At 33.5% G+C, this 19,157-nt stretch overlaps 1 protein-coding gene across 10 annotated transcripts in view; it reads right to left on the minus strand.

Moving 5' to 3' along the window:
• Window positions 1–19,157, minus strand: part of INTS12 (integrator complex subunit 12) — a 78,504-nt gene that overhangs the window by 39,546 nt on the left and 19,801 nt on the right. For 8 of the 10 annotated variants that reach the window (XM_064584926.1, XM_064584925.1, XM_064584924.1 and 5 more), the window contains exons 4-7: window positions 17,383–17,570; window positions 15,746–15,905; window positions 10,179–10,325; window positions 5,928–6,521 (exon numbers count right to left, since the gene is read on the minus strand). In XM_064584926.1, coding sequence (XP_064440996.1) covers window positions 5,937–6,521; window positions 10,179–10,325; window positions 15,746–15,905; window positions 17,383–17,570 — 1,080 coding nt within the window. In that variant the 3' untranslated portion in view covers window positions 5,928–5,936. Of the gene's footprint in view, window positions 1–41; window positions 6,522–10,178; window positions 10,326–15,745; window positions 15,906–17,382; window positions 17,571–19,157 lie in introns of those variants that run through there. The other 2 variants (XM_045880644.3, XM_064584931.1) reach the window with 1 other exon arrangement.

Here is a 19,157-nt window from a genome sequence, read left to right on the forward strand (position 1 = left end):
GGTCTGTATTTAAGTATTGAGAAGTTTTTCAAAATCAAGGGCTACAAGAACTTGATGATGTTAGTCTAGAGAAAATGAAGTATCTAGGTTTATTATTTTTATTTTTTTGTTTAAACATTTTTTAAAGTATAATTGCTTAAAAATGATCCTGCAGGATCGCTAATGTTACTTGAATGAGGAAATATTTTTGGATCACTCAATCGTTTGGATAATGAATGGGGAATGTGTGTTCCATGTACTGAGCCAAGATGTAAATATTTTTAGTTGCTGATTTGTACTTAGACAAGGCAGGCATTAAGGATAACATTTGCTGAAACACAATGTCCTGGGATACTGAGCTTTAATTTGGGAATAGCTCAAAACCGTCCCCTAAGATGTCAGGCATATTTTGCCAAGACATTTTATTGACCTGTAGATGCTTCTTTAGAACAGTAAAAAGATTAAATTTGACTTAGTGGTTTCCTTTAAAAACCAAAATAATGTGGACTTACATTGCTCACATAGAACCTGCTAATATGACATGAGATTGTAAGATTTGATTGTTACTTTGAGAGATTTCATCTCTATAATGTATATTGTTACATATATTACTGAGGAATACAAATAACAAAATGAAGAGTGCTTTTCAGATGGCTGTTTAATGTATGTATATGACATGTACAACCCTAGAAATTCATAAGACATCTACATGACAAAAAATTTGCATTTTATAATGTTGTTCCTGAAATATTTAAACTAAAGATGATTTTATAAGGTTCTAATGGGAAGTTGTTTTTGCATAACATTTTCTCGTTTTGAGTTTGGATACCAAAAGAGGATTCTCTTTTTTGGATATACAGGGATTTTTTATGTCTTTTAAAGAGTGCCTTGTACCCAATGATGAAATTCCAGTTTGCTTAGGGTAAAGCAAAAGGAAATCTAAACTTGCAACTTGTGGTAATTATGAATATGCCCAACAAACTAGTGGGGAAATTATATATATATTAAATATAATTTATTTTATATTTAGTATATATTACTATAATTATATATTACTGTAATATACTATATATTATATACTATATATTACTGTATACATGTATATAATACTGTTACATATATAACAGTATATATTTTGTAAATTTAAATTAACCATGACCTAATGCTCCCCGCAAAATGAAAAATTGTATAAGTAGTACATACCTACTTTTCTGGCTGAAATAAGTGACCAGATGTATATGAGAAGCTTCGTCTACTTGTGTGGTCCTAGGATTGATGCTTCCTGTCTGACCTTTTTAGAAACCACACCAGTAAAGTCATAGCTGCAGTTGGCAGCTGAGCAAGTATTGTAATGAAGCCACCTACTGCAGCCCCTCACTATTGTGATGAACATACATTACTATAAAACTATGTTGTTGCCATTTTAAAAATACACCTACATTTCATATGCCACTTAGGCTTTATTTTTTTTTTAAACATTATGCAATACCTTCATTTTCTTAGTATGTTGTTTAAAATCAAGTAATTATAATTTGGAGGTCAGACGTTATTTTGTTGGGCCCAGGGGAAATAAAATTCAAAGATAATTAGGATGTTTGTAAGTCTTTAAGAAGTTTAAAAAGATAAAATTATTGGTGACATCATTATAATTAAGACATTAAGAAAAAATTATTTCTTTATATTTTAAAATTTAAATGTTATTGTACAGTATAGAATTCTCTGAAATGAGTATTTTTGCCAAAAATGAAGGAGAAATTTTTGTGGCTGTTTTTCTTTGTAAAACAAATAAACAAGTATATGTACACATTTTATTTAGTATTTATTTTTAAACACAGATGCTCTAACCTAATATTATATATAATACTGTTTGAAAATTATAAAAAATTCAGTAATATAAAATTACCATGGGTACTTAAATCATGTGAAAAAGTCACAAAGCTACTATCTGAACATTCTTTGTATTTTAGAAAAATATTCTTTTAGTATTCATTAGTATAAAATAATTCTATGAAGATTGAGCTGTTCAGAAGAGATATAATATACATTGTTAATCATACAAATGCAGCATTGCATGAAATACTCTAAGTGCTGATATAGTCCATATTTTGCCTAAAATAAAATTTGGACTTTTAGAGATGGCTCATAAGTGCCTGTCACTATTTGTGATGAATAGTTCAGATGATTTACAAATATTAGTGTTTTTATTACTGAAACATGAAATTGAAAACTCTTCACTTTTCCCATAAGCTTCTTAGATTTTTGTCTATTGCAAAACCCTCTCAGAGCCATGTGAATAGAGATGAAATATTTATATTCTAAGATGGCAAGAAAACTACTTTATTGAAATCCTATTTGTCATAACTGGCTTCTTAAGGTACTCAACGTATTCCAATACTTAATACGTCTAGCCCTCACAACATTCAAGCCTAATTAGACATATAAATTTACATTACAGTTGATGAAATAATTAAATTTCATTGACTGGAAGGACACTAGACTTTACATTCTCTGGGGAAATGCTTCAATTTATAGAATGTTACTATTTTTAAAGTCTAACTTTTTCTGTTACCACCCTCTTCCTATACACACTAAATAATATATGTAAAAACTCAGTCATTAAATTATCTGTGATCTACAAAATCATCCAATATAATGCATCTTCACTCCAGGACTACTAGAATTCCAGTTGAGCCTCTGTAGGGCAGCTACTGTTTTCCCCATATTATGCTCTCAATACAGGCAAGATTTGCTTCAGTTTTTTAGGAAAACAAGTCACACTTCAGCATATACTGGAATGAGATGTTCTTGTTCAAAAATCTAGGGGGTGTATTCTTAGTAAAGTTTATCTTACTTTAAAAGAAAACAATACTATGGTATGTAAATGTATTTATGGCTTTTTCTAATTGCTTATATAATTTTTATAATTACTGCAATATAGTTTTTATAAAAGGATACATTTTCTATATAACCTATGATCATCACAATATAATTTATAATCTCAGTTACTAATAAACAGTACTACCACATCCTTGTTAAGCATCAGAATTGGAAATCTAACCTTAGAATATCAGATGCCTTCCATTTTTATCTCATTAATTATCATCTATGTTTTATAGAGGAGGAAACCAAAGATCACACAGCTCATACATGGAGAGACTGGGATTCAAAAGCGGGTCTTCTGACTTTAAGTCAGTGTTCTTTTAGTGTTGGGTTTTTTGTTTTGTTTTGTTTTTTAATCACTAAAATCCAACAGAAAGCACAATATGCAAAAGGTGATACTGGCCAAATTTCTACTAAAGTAGGATTTGAGCTTACAGTCCTAAAAGCCTACCTTGGCTCACCTACTTATCTGTCTATTCATTCATTGGCATCATGTTTATTGAGAGCTGCAGTGGGAATACAATGGTGTGCAAATCAAACAATTCCCTGCCCTCATACAACTTACATTCTATTGGGGGAAAAAAAACCTATGCATAACAAAATAAATGATAAATACTATTAATACTTTCATCACATGTTCAGTTAAAAAGCTTTGTAGTTCATGTAAGTATGGAAAAATCAAGGTCTAAGATCTACCTGAAGATAAACTCTAATACAAAAGTACCTGTATAAAATACCAAACTGAATTATATACATTACTAGATGGATGCATACTTTCATATGTACAGATTCCTAAAAAGTCTTCTAACTTCTCTGAAGTACCATAGAAATTAAAAGTTGCTTCTCTTCTCAACTCTGTCCAGGACATATGTTCTAGGATGGGATAAAATTTTCCACTTCAAGTGGCAATGTGCAAATTGTGCGTTACTGCTTTAATTTCTTGTAGGTACTGAGGTCACATGAACTGTTAGTTCTTGAGCTGAGTTTGTATCAGATCATTTTGTCCAGTTTAGTCCAAACTGGCCCTGAACTATAAACAAATAATGATGATTTTATGGGTTGTTTTTGGTCTTTTTGACCCTAAAGGGGATTTGAGGTTCATGCCAAATGATGTTTAATCAACAGAAATCTTTGTTTCTCAAAACAGAAACATCTGTAGGCAGATTTTAATCATGTAAATAGATGTTTACCCCACATGCAAGTAATGGGATTATCTCAATCCTGAATTCTATTTTACTATGAATAATTTAGTGTCATTGTTTAAGAGTAGTTTAAAATAATATCTTTCCTTAGAAAAAGAGCAAGTTTGTTTAAAAAGCTTTATCTTCACAGAAATCTTTTACCAATATATTTTAGAAGATGTTAGAAAAATTTAGGGATTAAAGGAAAGGGTTTGAGATTAGAGGTTTATAAAGATTCAGTAGCACACATCAAAGTTGAAGGAATAAGTTTGCTGCTCATAGTCTAATGAATGTAGGAATTTTTTGGACTTCTAGTTTCTGGATGAAATGAGGTATCTGTGAAGTACAAAATGGCTGTTGCACTTTGCTTGTGAGTACTAAATTGTTTATCTGGTCCAGAAAGCCTCATATCTTCTGTCAGAAACTATATGTAAAACAATGATAGGCTAATTTGTTAATTTACAAATGAGGCTACGACTCAGACCCGTCACATTTTGTTTTAACAATGTACACACACATACTTGGAAACAATTTCAAGATTTAATCATGATATAGGAGCTTCTTTTTTTTTTTTTTTTTTAAAGATTTTATTTATTTATTTGAGAGAGAGAGAATGAGAGACAGAGAGCATGAGAGGGAGGAGGGTCAGAGGGAGAAGCAGACTCCCTGCCGAGCGGGGAGCCCGATGCGGGACTCGATCCAGGGACTCCAGGATCATGACCTGAGCCAAAGGCAGCCGCTTAACCAACTGAGCCACCCAGGTGCCCTAGGAGCTTCTTTTATACAAAGTTAACTAAAATTAAAACTGTAACACTTTTGGGCAGTAAAAATAAAGCAGCCCCCGTCCCCTTTTTTTCCCATGGTATAGGAAGAAGCTATCAGTATGTAAACAACTCAGAAATTAATCCATCCACAAAAACTCTTAGAATGGGTATTTTGCTCATGAATTCTTAGGAATGTGGAAAACCAGGATAAATCAAAATTCAACATTTATTAGGTATATTCTATGTGCATTGTTAGACTAGCAATGTGAGGAAAAGTAGGCAATGGGAGAAAAGTACTGTATCATGGGAGTTCATAATCTATTGGAAGACATAGATCCCTAAATAACTGACATGAAGTGATTAAAAAAAAGGTAAAGATATAATACAGAAATATGAGAAATCAATTATATAAAATTCATTTTGAAAATGGGGAGATGAAATATTTGGGGGGAGAGGGAGAATCAATTGAAATGAGGCCAAGGACTAACACGGAATATGAGGAATAGTGGTGGGGAGAATGTAGAAAACTTTATATTGGGTCATTCCTGCCACCTTGTAAGGCACCTTATTCAGTAGGATTAATTCTTGGGGCTTTACTAGAAGATAAACTATTTCTTTTTTTAAAAATTCATGTATGCTACCAGTCTCTTGGGATTCCAGAAGTTCTCATCAAGAATTAATCATTTTAATCATTGTTTTCACATACTATGGAGACTGTTAAAATAAAAATGTTAAACAGACTTACAAGATTCCAATCTTAAAAGATTTCCAAATTTTGGGGCACCTGGGTGGCTCAGTTGTTAAGCGTCTGCCTTCGGCTCAGGTCATGATCCCAGGGTCCTGGGATCAAGCCCCGCATTGGGCTCCCTGCTCCGCGGGAAGCCTGTTCTCCCTCTCCCACTCCCCCTGCTTGTGTTCCCTCTCTTACTGTGTCTCTCTCTGTCAAATAAATAAATAAAATCTTAAAAAAAAAAAAAAAATCTCCAAATTTTGCTTAAAAACATTTAGCATTTTAAGGTAAGAAAAATAGAAATTCCATTGTGAAGATTTTTATTAAATTATAGTATATGACAGTTTATGTCCTAATAATAAAATTTTAGGGTAATGTGATATAAAAACCTACTTGGCCACATTACTTCTTGAGTTTCTTCTGGGCAGCTTTCTTCTTGACCATCTGTAATCGCTTCATGGCATTGAGCTGTGATTCTTGTGAAGTTGGACCTTTAAGGGATGCTGACGGAGAGCTGCTTGATTCTGAAGTGGTTTTGCTAGTGGTACTTCCACTAGGCCCTGATGTCCCACTATTTCCATTCCCACTGAGCTGGCTGGTGTTTCCTGGAACTAAACTACTTGGACTAGGAAGACCCACTTTGCTAACATTGTCACAACTAACAGAGCGACTAAGGCCAGTTTTGCCCAAAGTTAGAGGTGGAGGTGGTTTCAATGGTACAGCGGGTGCAGTGCTGTTACTGGAACCTATTTTGGAACCTATTCCACCTTTAGATGATGTTGCCAGACCGGTTAAGCCCACAGGCTTCTGGTTAGTTGATGAGGTAGCAGGTTTCCCACTGTTGTTTTGGGTTGTTGAACTCAATTTTGCTGTTGATGGACCAGCAGAGGAAGTTTTAGCTGCAAAAGCTGCCCATCCAGTTAGGCCACTAGTTACTGAAGAGGAAACACTGGTACTAGAAGAATTTCCTGAAATAGCTGTGGAGGTCTAAAAAAAAAAATAGGATAAATATTGCTTCAGAGCCAAATGTAATTAACAATATAATATCTTAAATATATAACAAGTTGAATTGGACTTTTTATACAAAAGTAATGACTTGGGAAATTTAAATCATACCACTAAAATTAAGTTCTTATGAAACTGATCTGAAAAAACACAAATAATAACACTTATCCATAGCTAATGGATGCTATCACTTCCAAAGCAGAAATTCTGGAATGTCATATTCTTGTTCTAATGATTCCAAAAAAGAAATGTATGAAATTCCTTTTTGGGAATTGCTTTTAGATTCAGTTACAAGCTCTCTCAGAAAATCAGATTTAATGCTTTAACTTGTTATTCAACCAAAAAAGGTATTATCTAGTTCAATAAAGCACCTAATTCTTTACACCTTGCTCCAAATGGCTTGTCGATCATTTCAAAAATAGAATCCGCTCTTAATGGACAAAAATGCTTGTACCCAGGACATTTAGAAGATGTCTGAGATAAACAGATTCATGTGATAATTATTTATTGAGTGAATGAATGTGTCAGATTCTCAATCCATTTTTTAAAAAAATTTTGAGCAAATAGCTCCTGCAGTGCAAAATATATACAGATGTGCAATGTTAACTATTTGGAATTGTACAGCTCTGGTGATATATTAAAAAGGTTTTGTAACTTTATTTTCACAATTTGTTTAAGGTTTCTATTAAACTATCATACAAGAGATCCCTGCTTCTGTATAAAGTATTTTATCAATTGCCTCATAAGCTGCACAGTGACATTTTAAGTAGGCCTAACTCACTCCCAGAGGAATTTCTTAAAGATATAACACCTTAGTTTTTCTAATTAACTTCCTTGGCCAGTCAAAAGCAATAGTGATATCAATGTCATTATACAAATAAATATTGCTTTTATTCACATGAGAACAAATTTTTTTCACCTTCACATTAGGCAAAATTATGTTTTGTTCAAATTAATTATAAATTTAACTTCTCACCAGCACTCTTTCTACCTTTATATTCTTAAGATTCACAAAAGTGTTAAATTTACATAGAGGTAAAAGATTAAATCTTACAAATAGTATTTTACTTAAAAATACAGTAATTACCATGTCTAAAATACATGCAGTTGTACTTCAGACCTGAACTCTGGGAGAGTTGGTAAAAACACAAAGTAGCCTTCAATACTGTTGGCATGTAAAAATTTTTAAAATTTATTTTTAAAATATTTTATTTATTTATTTGAGAGAGCAAGAGTGAGAGAGATCACAGAGGGAAAGGAAGAGGGAGAAGCAGACTTGCCGCTGAGCAGAGAGCCTGATGTGGGGCTCGATCCCAGAACCCTGAGATCATGACCTGAGCCGAAGGCAGACACTTAACCAACTGAGCCACTCAGGCGCCCCTATTTATTTATTTTAGAGAGAGAGAGAGGAGAGAGAGAGAAAAAGGGAGAGGGGCAGAGAGATAGGGAGAAACCTCAAGCAGACTCCCTGATGAGTGCAGAGCCCAATGAAGGCTTGATCTCAGGACCCTGAGATCATGACCTGAGCTGAAATCAAGAGTCTGCCACTTAACCAACTGAGCCACTCAGGTGCCCCTGCATATAAACATTTTTAACCAATGTGAAAATTAATCAGAATAGAGTGCTGAGATATTTATTTCATAAAAGGAAAAGTCCAGATTTTTGCTCACATACTCTGAAAATTAGAATTTTTTTTTTTTTTTTTTTTTTTACAGTAACATCATCCAGTAACTCTCTCATAAGGTTATTCAGAGAAGATAAACCACACATAAGTTATAAATTCCTAGAGGAATGCACACAGGTAATGAGAAAAAGTTAAATGAAGCAAAAAGGACAGAAGTGTAGTAAAACTTTTAATTTTCAGTTATGAAAGATCTAATTTTTTTCCTTTTCTATTAAACATAAAACTGTCTGCCATATGGCTAAATGATCTTTCAACAAACTTTACAAAAGAAAACCCATCTGAAGGAAGTAAAAAGACCAACACTTAAGAAGTACAAACAGAAAGCAAGTTCTCTGTGTATAGCATTTTAGTTTAATGGCTTGCTATTACTGGTATTGCTTTTCAACAGAATGACAGATGGTTTATAATGCTATTAGGACACGAAAAAGTAAAATAACACAAACAATGGAGACCAAGTGATTTCTTAGTATTTCAGTATAGATAATAAATTTCTCAGCTATTTCTCAATTTTTAACTATTAATATTTTCTTGCCCATTATCCTAGTTAGAAAGCCATTTGCTTTTTAATATGTGAAAGGAAACAAATTTTTTCCATAGTAAAAATGTGTTCACTTTCATCATAAAAACATCAAAATTTCTAAATCAGAATAAACATGACAGCCAAGGCCTTAACTTAGTTTCCATAAAATGATTTCATGTTGGATTTCTTAAAATTAAACTTTAGTAGTAACAAGTTGGTATAATAATCTACTTAAAAGAGATTTAAGTATAAAATACAGCAACTCTAATTACTTTAAATAAATTATTCTCCCTCTATTCCAAATTGCTAAGTTTTTATATGGCAAATATGGATATCCTTTGGATATTAACTCTTCCCTGGCAAATTAAGTTTAAAAATGATCTGCGAATAAAATTATCAGTATCTTTCTCAGAGTACTTTACATTCACAATCTTTTTTTTTTTTTTTTTTTTAGATTTATTTACTTGAGAGAGAGTGAGACAGAGAGAGCAGGGGAGGTGGAGGGAGGGGGAGAGCGAAAATCTAGATCAGACTCCTTGTTGAACACAGAGTCCGGTGCAGGACTCATTCCCACAACCCTGAGATCAGGACCTGAACCGAAATCAAGAGTTGGATGCTTAACCAACTGGGCCACCCAAGCACTCCTTTACATTCATATTCTTTATCATCACAGCAAGGTTCTTGAACTTTGCTACTTATAGTCACTAGGACAGGGTAATATCTAGAATTTTCTAGGATCAACCTTTGAGAATTTGGGGCTAATATTTTTTCTACCATCTTTAGTACTCTGTTTAAAACTGGAATGTGTAACTCAGTAAAAATATTGTTTTTGTTATAAAATTAGGTTAGAAAAATATTTTATTCCATGATATCAAAATGCCAGATATTAATAATAATGTAGTGTGATTTCAAGGATGCAAAACTAAGAATGAGAAAGGTGACACTTTCACTAGATAATCTGGTCCTTTTGTATAAGAAGTAGGTACCATGAAAGTTCATGATAATGAAGGAAAAAAGACAAAAGAAGAAAACTTCTTCAATAGCCAATAAGCAGAGAGAAAAAAATGCTACAAGGTCAATCAGCACAAGTTATGTGAGAAGCAAAATTGCTGCTACTGAGGGCAGAGTTACTTAGAATTTAAACAAAATTCCCGATTGGAGGCAAGTGTCTGACTACATAGAAATGGTAAAGAATACCACCCTGGAATGCTTACAGAGAATCTTTTCTAACTGTGACAAAAAGAGAAATAACAGAGTTAGATATTAAATAATTATATAAATGTTCCCTTTCTATCTAATGGAATAGTAATGCAGTCTTTTTCCAACATATGGACATTTAGCATATAAAGTTCCTCATCAATATTTTTTTCAAGTAAGTATTTTTGAGTCAACTAAATTAAAATCCAATCTTAGATAAAAATGGAATGTACTGTACCTTGACCTCTGTTCTCTTAAATGCTTGAAAAGCTGTCTCTTGTTTGAGTTTAGTTTCTGGTTTCTTAACCAATGGATCTTTGACAGCTGGAGCTACAGACACAACTGTGGGGGCTGGTTTCTGAGGTGGTTTCTGAGTTTTTTGAGCCTGTAAAAATCAGTGAATTAAATTAGATACAAAATCTTAAATGAATGCACAACAAAAGACAATAAAAATCTGTCACGGACTACTCGTCGAACTGAAATACAGTTGAACATTTAAAAAATATTGTGGTGACACTGAAAATATAGATTCTTGACCAAATTATTTTTATCATCATCCTATGAATGGTTTTACAGATTTTATTCATTTCTAAACAGTAAAGATAATATTAAGCTTTAGAAATCATGCAGATTAGGTTGATTAAATACATTTTAACAAGACAAACCAAACTGTTTCTTTTAAAAAAGGAAAATCACAAATTATTTGCAACCAGTTAGCTTTACTTGTACTGAGTGCATTTATTTATTATGGTTGGTCAAAGACTTAGGAGTTTTCTTCTTGATGTTCAGGTACAAATCCCTAAGTAACTGAGGGTGAGTTAAAAGGTAGTTCAGATCAATTATATGATTTCAAATACCAAACATGGATAAAAACTATTGGTGACAAATGGTGTATCCTTTTGAGGTTTTCCACACTGCAGAAGTAGGCATGCTAAACTCTTCGAGAAAGTCCACAAATACAATTTTCTATGTTATTAAAGAGGAATCTGTATCCACTGTTCCTTTATAAGCATTTTTCAGTTTTATTTTGACCAATAATTGAGTTTTTTCCTTTATTTTGTAACTTTGTATTCTCTTCTGAACTCTAATCATTTTTCAGATTATTAGTGTTTTCCAGGTAAATAAGCATAACTACATAAACAGTATAGTGCAGTGTCTGAAAGCACAGTTTTTAGAGTCAAACAGATATAGGATTAAAACCCAGCTCAACTACTTCCTTAGCTATGTTACCACAGGTAAAATATGTAAATCTCTAAAATCATCATTCTCTTCATCTACAATATGGGGATAAGACCACCTGTTTCTAAGGTGGGTTATGAGGATGAATTATGATTACACAAATGTCTAGTATAGTGTCTGGTACATGTTGAGTGCAGACAGTAAGTTTTTATTTATTCAACACCATCATTTATATAGGATAAGAAAACTGAATCTGGAAGAACCCATACATATTGGATGGGGAAAGATGCTCCCAGCCAGTCCATTGTCTTTGACAATCCTAATAAGACCATGCAGGACTTTATCAGGAAATTTATTAATAATCTGTTCCCATTTCTGGAAATTTCAATGCAGTCTTTTTGTCTGGACTTTCTTGTGCAATCCTCTTGTGCTACGGTTTGCTGTACTATATAATTTTGGTCCTTAAGTTTCAATTCAACCCATTTTTTGTATTACATTTTTTCCATATGAAAGTATACCTACTTTCAAACATCACTTACAAAGAAACATTCAGACCAAGAATATTATTAAGGATGCTAGAACACTTACCTGTGGTAAAATATCTCTTACCAGCAGGAAAGGAGGACCATCTTATCCTCTACTGCAAAACCATGTTATGAGAATGCAGCCCTCAGAGTAAATCAGAAATACATGGTTCCATAACCACGGCTTTCAATCACACACTTCCTTCAACCCACATCTACTATTTCAGAGGTTAGACTCTGAAGACTGGCTTAACTTACACGGCATCAGCAGATGAAGATTCCTTACAACAAAGCCAAGAAAGGGCCTTTGGATCTTCTTCTGCTTCTTCTACATCACCTAGCCATCTTATGAGTGGAGTAAGAAATACCCAGAACCCTTGGTCCTTTGCTGGTAATACTAGTTTTGGAATTTGGATATTATTACTGACTTGGTTCTGCCCAACAAAGGTATATAATTTTTCATTGGGTGACTACATTGCAGAATGTATGAAATCTCCCACTCAAGGCAATAATTGCCAGTATGACAGCAATCAAAAATACCACATATTTCTAAACGCTCCTGAGTAGGTATGTTATTACTTTAGATTGAAAACCACTGCAATAAGTCATAGGAGTCTCTGACTTAGTGCTGGGGCAAAACCCATTACCTGGTAAAGAGAACATTATAGAACTGAAGAATGATCTTGGAGCCTGCCACACTACCACATTCTTAACTAGGTCTTCCTATAATAATGTGTACTGCTGAACCTGCCCTAGTTAGAAAAATCAGTGTGAGGAGAATGGGGATATAAGATGCTATTAATAGTATCTCTGAGATACCTTGGAGCAATAACCAATGCACATATCAGAACTGTACTGAAAACAATTGTAGTTTGAATGACTAAATTTAGTACCTGCACTATTTCCAAACTCCTTTCTCTCATTAAATTTTGTGTTTCTTGGATCCTGATCTTCAGGCTCACTTCAGATCCTGCCTTTTGGTATTCCTCTGAGTCTACTCTTGGTGAATTCTACTCATGTTTTAACATTAGCCATGGCTCTCCGTTCAGTACTTTGACTCTTGGACATACAGATTGAACTTATTGACTATTCTGGTACTAATTCACATTTCCTCCATTTTACACACCTTAAACAGAGAACAACAGAAAGTAGGATGTGTTCTACACAGTCCTGTGCTCTGCTCTGGTGCTATGCCAATGGATGAGACGTGGTCTTACTGATAAATGAATTACACATTTAATTTGTAAAGCAGATAGAAGATATTAGAGATGAAAAAAAGAAAAGCTGAAAAGCAGGACATATGGGAACAAGAAAGTTCACCAAATATCCAAGAAATGATACACTCAGTCTGGCATGGCCAGAGTGTATGGATGTATATGGTGAAGTGGTGGGAGAGACGAATACAAAGATAGACTTGGGTCAAAGAGAGAAGATCCATATATTCACCTAATGAGTATAACCTCATTAGATAAGTAATGGAGAGCCACTGGGCATATTTAAGCAGATAAAATCAGATAAAAATTTTAGAGGAATAATTCTAATTGTTTTCACTGAAGTGAGTAAGGCACATTGAAAGGAAGCAAGGAGACTTCTTTTTTTTGGTCATTTTTTGGAGCCCAACACGGGGCTTAAACTCACAACCCTGAAATCAAGACCTGAGCTAAGGTCAAGAGTCGGATGTTTAACCTACTGAACCACCTACGTGCCCCAGTAACAAGGAGAATTCTTGAGGGGCTAAAGCAATAACAAGTAGTGGAACAGGGTAGTAAAGGCAAAATGAACAGATGTGAGATATGTATAAGAACTAGCAAATTTGGTAAACAAAGGGATATGGAATTAAGAGAGGCAACAAGGATAATGTTTTCTAGTTCAGGCAACCGGGGGAAAAAACTGAGGGGAGAAGAAAACAATTTTAATTTTAAAGATGTTGAACTTAGAGTTACTGTAAGATATTTGGTCAGCTGCCAAAGTTCATTCTGGAAAGAGGACTAGAACTATAAACATAGATTTGAATGGAGGAGAAAATATTTTGAAGAGAACAGTGCTTACTTTATTGAGACTTACAATAAAATAACAATTAAAAAAATCTTTGAAGATAAACTAAAGAAAGACAGATTACAGTCACAAATTATTTATTTTTATTATTATCAATTCTTAGTGACTACTTCTGTCAATGCCCTGGAATGTACTATATTGCTCACCCATAATCATTTAGTTGAGGTCCTGGGAGACTGGTTTAAACGATAAACTAAATAAAAATCAAACTGAGCAGAAAAAATTATACCTTGTCACAGAAATTCCCTGTTACAAACTGAAAATATACACACTATTGAAATTTTACTAATTTTCATAGTAGTAAAAACATTTCCTATTTCTAATTTATCTGATTGAAAAGTAAAATAGGTACCTTGAATTTTTACTTTTAACTACATACTTCTGCCTTTAAAAAAATATATTTGGCCAGAAAAGTCTATGTAGAAATGTATTTGGTTAACAGATGTGAAAACTCTTCTATCAAGAGACCCTAATCTAAGGCAGGGGAGGAAGGAGAGGAGAAGCGAATAAGTCACTAAAGTAAGTAACAATTTCTTGATTAAAGGAAAATGGTGAAGTTTATTTATCTGCTTTTTAAATGAATAAAAGTTACAAAACTATCCAATATAACAAGTGAAAACACATTTCAGTATGATGTTTTAAAGGCAGTTATATTAGCAAGCTGTAAAAAGAGAAAGTACATTGGGAAAATGAGATAAATGTTCACTCGAAGACAATGAGAAGGACAGACTGAGGAATTGAGAAACACAGATGGATGAAAAAAATGATCAACATCACTAGCCATCAGGGAAATACAAATCAAAACCACCATGAGATACCACCTTACACCAGTTAGAATGGCAAAAATTAACAAAACAGGAAACAACAAATGTTGGCGAGGATGTGGAGAAAGGGGAACCCTCTTACACTGTTGGTGGGAATGCAGGCTGGTACAGCCACTCTGGAAAACGGTATGGAGGTTCCTCAAGATGTTAAGAATAGAGCTATCCTACGACTCAGCAATTGCACTAGGTATTTACCCCAAAGATACAGACATAGTGAAAAGAAGAGGCATGTGCACCCTAATGTTCATAGCAACAATGTCCACAATAGCCAAACTGTGGAAGGAGCCAAGATGCCCTTCAACAGATGAATGGATAAAGAAGATGTGGTAAATATACACAATGGAATATTATCCAGCTATCAGAAACGATGAATATCCACCCATTTGCATCGACATGGATGGAACTGGAGGGGATTATGTTAAGTGAAGTAAGTCAAGCAGACAAAGACAATTATATGGTTTCACTCAAATGTGGAACATAAGCAATAGCACGGAAGACCATAGGGGAATGGAGGGAAATCCAAAAGGGGAGAAATCAGAGAGGGAGATGAACCATGAGAGACTATGGACCCTGAGAAACAATCTGGGTTTTTTTTGGGGGGGGAGGGGGTAACACGGTCATGGGTATTGAGGAGGGCACATGCTGTGATGAGTACTGGGTGTTATACTTAACTAATGAATCATTGAATACTACATCAAAAACTATGTACTATACAGTGGCTAACTGAACATAATAAAAAAAAATGAGAAACACAGATGGAAAGACAGACATGCATATGCAAATAATGCTTCTGTACATAGTTTGTGAATTTGATGGTTTAAGCCCACTCAGGAATAAACATTTTCAATATGTCCTTACCAGACTCACCAAAGACTAGGGCTTTGTATCTCACCATTTCCCACAGTGTTTTACGGTATTTCTAAATGTTTATAAATACAGTGACATACTAGTAAGAACTATTCATATTTTGTGGGTCTCTAATCCTGTTTATCTATAGTAGAATAAGCTAAAAGCTCAACAGAGAAAAATGAATATAATATGGTCTAGTCTTTAGGCATAGATACATAAATCATACATGTACACTATACATACAAACATTTAAATAATCAGTACACGTAATTTATTTTTTCAATAACTTAAATATTCAAATTTTATTTTGAAAAGTACCTATCAACAAAAAAATGACAGAGACTGTTTAAAATAGAGAAAAAAATGATTCCTACCATTCTTTTCATTTGTCTGGTACATCGAGCACAATACCACACAAGACGAGGGTCATTCACTTCCTTGTCTGTCACCTGGGGCTTATGGCAATCTTGGTGGTAGAGATTATGGCACTCCTGACATTCTACTAATTGATTACCGGATGCCACCGTCATTTGCCTAAGGAAATATACCATTAAAAACTGCACTTATTTGAATGCAACAATTTAAAGCCATTTTAGGGTTGTTTTGATAAGTGTGATATATAAAAGAGGGAAACACCCCAGATAACCAAACAGCAAAATAACAAACTCTAGCATGTAGCCTACACAAGCATTCCACGCTCAAGAATGAATGAATGTAGGGTGCCCTAGTAACTGAATTTGGCTATATTCTCCTAGCCATTTCTCATTATAATTTTTTTCTTTCTCCCAGAAGGGAGTAGACTTTGGTTAGTGCCCCAACAATCTCATAACATTTTCTCTATACTTCTATTAAATTCCTTTATATTTGTTACCTACACATTGTCCTGTCTTCTTCATTAATACATAAGTTCATTAAAGTAAGTTGCCTATATATTTAAATTGACTTATGCATGAAGGTAGAAACAGGACCTAATTATCTAGAGTGTTTAGCATATTACTGTGCAGATAAGAGTGTTCAATAAATATATGTATTATCAACTGAATAGAATGTAGCAAATTGTGTATCAAGAAAAATAAATTCAAAAAGCAATCACCACAGCCTTAGACTATCATAAGTCTCCAAATGGAGGGTTCAAGTTACTAGCTCGCTCTCCACTATTACTTTACCATTTATTTCTTATTTAAAAATTATAAACTTCATGGTAGATAAAGGTTGAAATAAATATATGTGAAAACAATGAAGCTGTAACAAATGATCTTATTCAGAAGTACATTAACTCATTCTCTGTAAGGTTCACAAAAGCTTTCAGTTATTTACTCAGTCTCAATGCACCAGAACCTAACATTTTCATGAAGAAAACAGCAACAAAGATGGTAATCTTTTCTGTTGTGTTAGACAGTACAAGTCATTAACAAAAATATAGCCCCTTGAATCAAGCAGTTTAAAATTCAGTTTTTCTGATTTTTACAATGCATCTTCTAATAAGCAAAATTATCCATGTTTTTATAATTATGTATCCATGATTTAAAACAACGCTCAGAATAACTTATACAATCCATTCATTTTTTTTCCCATTATTTGTAGGAAAAGATGTAAGGGTGTTTAGAAAATTATGTATAACAATCTACTTTATAAGTACTATCAACAATTCAAAGAAAAAAAAGCAACACAGACTTCTTAAAAAGAACAGAAGTAATCTGCTGAACAAATTCTTCTTCACTAAAGAATAAAGCAATAATAGCTTTCCCTCTAGAACCCAGGAATGCAGAAAATGTTACTATGACGTAACAGATTATAGATGCCACAGTGAGGAAGACAAAATATATGATAATTTTTAAGATGGTAAATTGCTATAGGGGCATCTCATAGAGAATAATCTACTTATCTCCTACCCACCTCCAAATTATAAAAACAAAATATTAACATCAAACAACTGGTCTGATTTTTTTTTTTCCTTTTGTTTGCTCTTTACAAAAACAAAAGAATCTTTCCAGAGAAAGGTACAACTTACCTACAAACAACACAGGCCAATCCCATCTCCATGGCAAAATCATCAGCACTAGTCTCCTCAAAACTGGAAAGGTCAGTCATAGCTAAATCCTTGCTGGTTTGGACAGTAATGGGAGAGGACCGCGTCTCTGGTTTCTCCAATCTAGGTTTCTTTGGAATATCAACTCCTTCTGTGATGTCTGATTTCATCTATAAAAATAGCAGACAATCAGAAAGTAACATGTCAGAATAAACCTTAAATCATGGAGAGATGGATAAGAAGGATACTTGCAATGACCAAGTCCACTTGACAGGTATTTTGACATAGCTAGGGACAGTTCTAAACACTAAAGATCTGTAGAAGATTTATAATAAGTTCATAATCAATACATTACAAGAAACCAGCAAGGCAGAAATAAAAAAATCAGAACATTTTAGCATGTATCTATCTGTCTTTGTATTCTTTTACCCATTAAAGAATTCTGGTTCAATGCATTTACCTATATGGTCTTTTGTTCCCCTATCAGATACTTTGAAATGAGAAGCCACAGCACTAAAAAGGCTATTTTTATGGCTACTTTTTATCTTAAATATTTTAAATTATAAACTACAATATTTGGTGCACCTGGGTGGCTCAGGTGGTTAAATGTCTGCCTTTGGCTCATGTCATGATCCTGGGTTCTGGGATCAAGCAGACATGGAGCTCCCTGATCAGTGGGGAGTCTACTTCTCCCTCTCATCTCTGCCCCTCCCCCCCACTTGTGTTTTCTTTCTCTCTCAAATAAATAAAATCTTAAACTACTGATATTTGAAATATATTGAAAAGAAGTAAATAACAAACCATCTCCCAGTCATCCAGACACTGGCCATATTTGCTTCAAAGCAAATTTTGGCTCCTCTCTTTAAGATATAAATGTTACACACATACCTGTCAGATTTGCAACAATTAAAAAGTCTGATAAGACATGGAGAATTTGCAATTTTTATACTTTATTGGCGAGAGTACAAATTTAGTATATGCACTTCTGATAGTAACTTGGCAATGTCTAGTAATATTGAAGATGTACCTATCCTATTACATCTATTTATAGATATACCTCCTATAGAAACTATCACCGTGTGCACAAATTTACCTTTAAAGCAGCTCACTGAAGCTCCGTTGTAATAGAAAAAAAGGAGAAATAAGCTAATTGCTCATCAGTAGGGGAATGGATAAACTGATTTATTCACTGAATAACTATTATATGGTAGCTGAAAGCAATATTTACATCTTCATGTTATCAACACAGCTGAATTTCAAAAGTACATTTACTGAGAGATGAAAAAGTAATTTGCCAAAAGATATACATGTACAGTATGATACCATTTATACAAACTTAAAAGCACAGAAAATACTATATAGTTGATGAATAGTAAATATTTTCAATATTTAGAAAGAGTATGAAAACATGAGACTAAAATACTCCACCTTGAGGGCAAGAATTACTAAAGATTTTTTAAATGTATTTTTTACTAAGTGCTAAAATCTTAATAATTAACTATGTGCAAAAACCATTCAAAATAGGCAATCCAAGAATTATCTGTAGCTCTGTTAAGGTACACACCATTCTGTAACAAATTTCATGTTTAGTCACTTCCATCTTTATTCTCTCCTGTCTTTTCTTCTCAACAACTGTTCCATCTAGAATATTTAAGTTATGGATTAAAGTTTATACTTAAAATAGTACATCCCCTAGGGTTTAAATATGTATTGATAATGACTTCAGTAAATGGTTAAATAATGTTTCTAAATTTTAC

This window comes from Mirounga angustirostris, unplaced genomic scaffold (genome assembly GCF_029215605.1).
Source record: "Mirounga angustirostris isolate CCGP_5_RB_7025 unplaced genomic scaffold, mMirAng1.0.hap1 SCAF_2, whole genome shotgun sequence".
Taxonomy (NCBI): Eukaryota; Metazoa; Chordata; class Mammalia; order Carnivora; family Phocidae; genus Mirounga; species Mirounga angustirostris.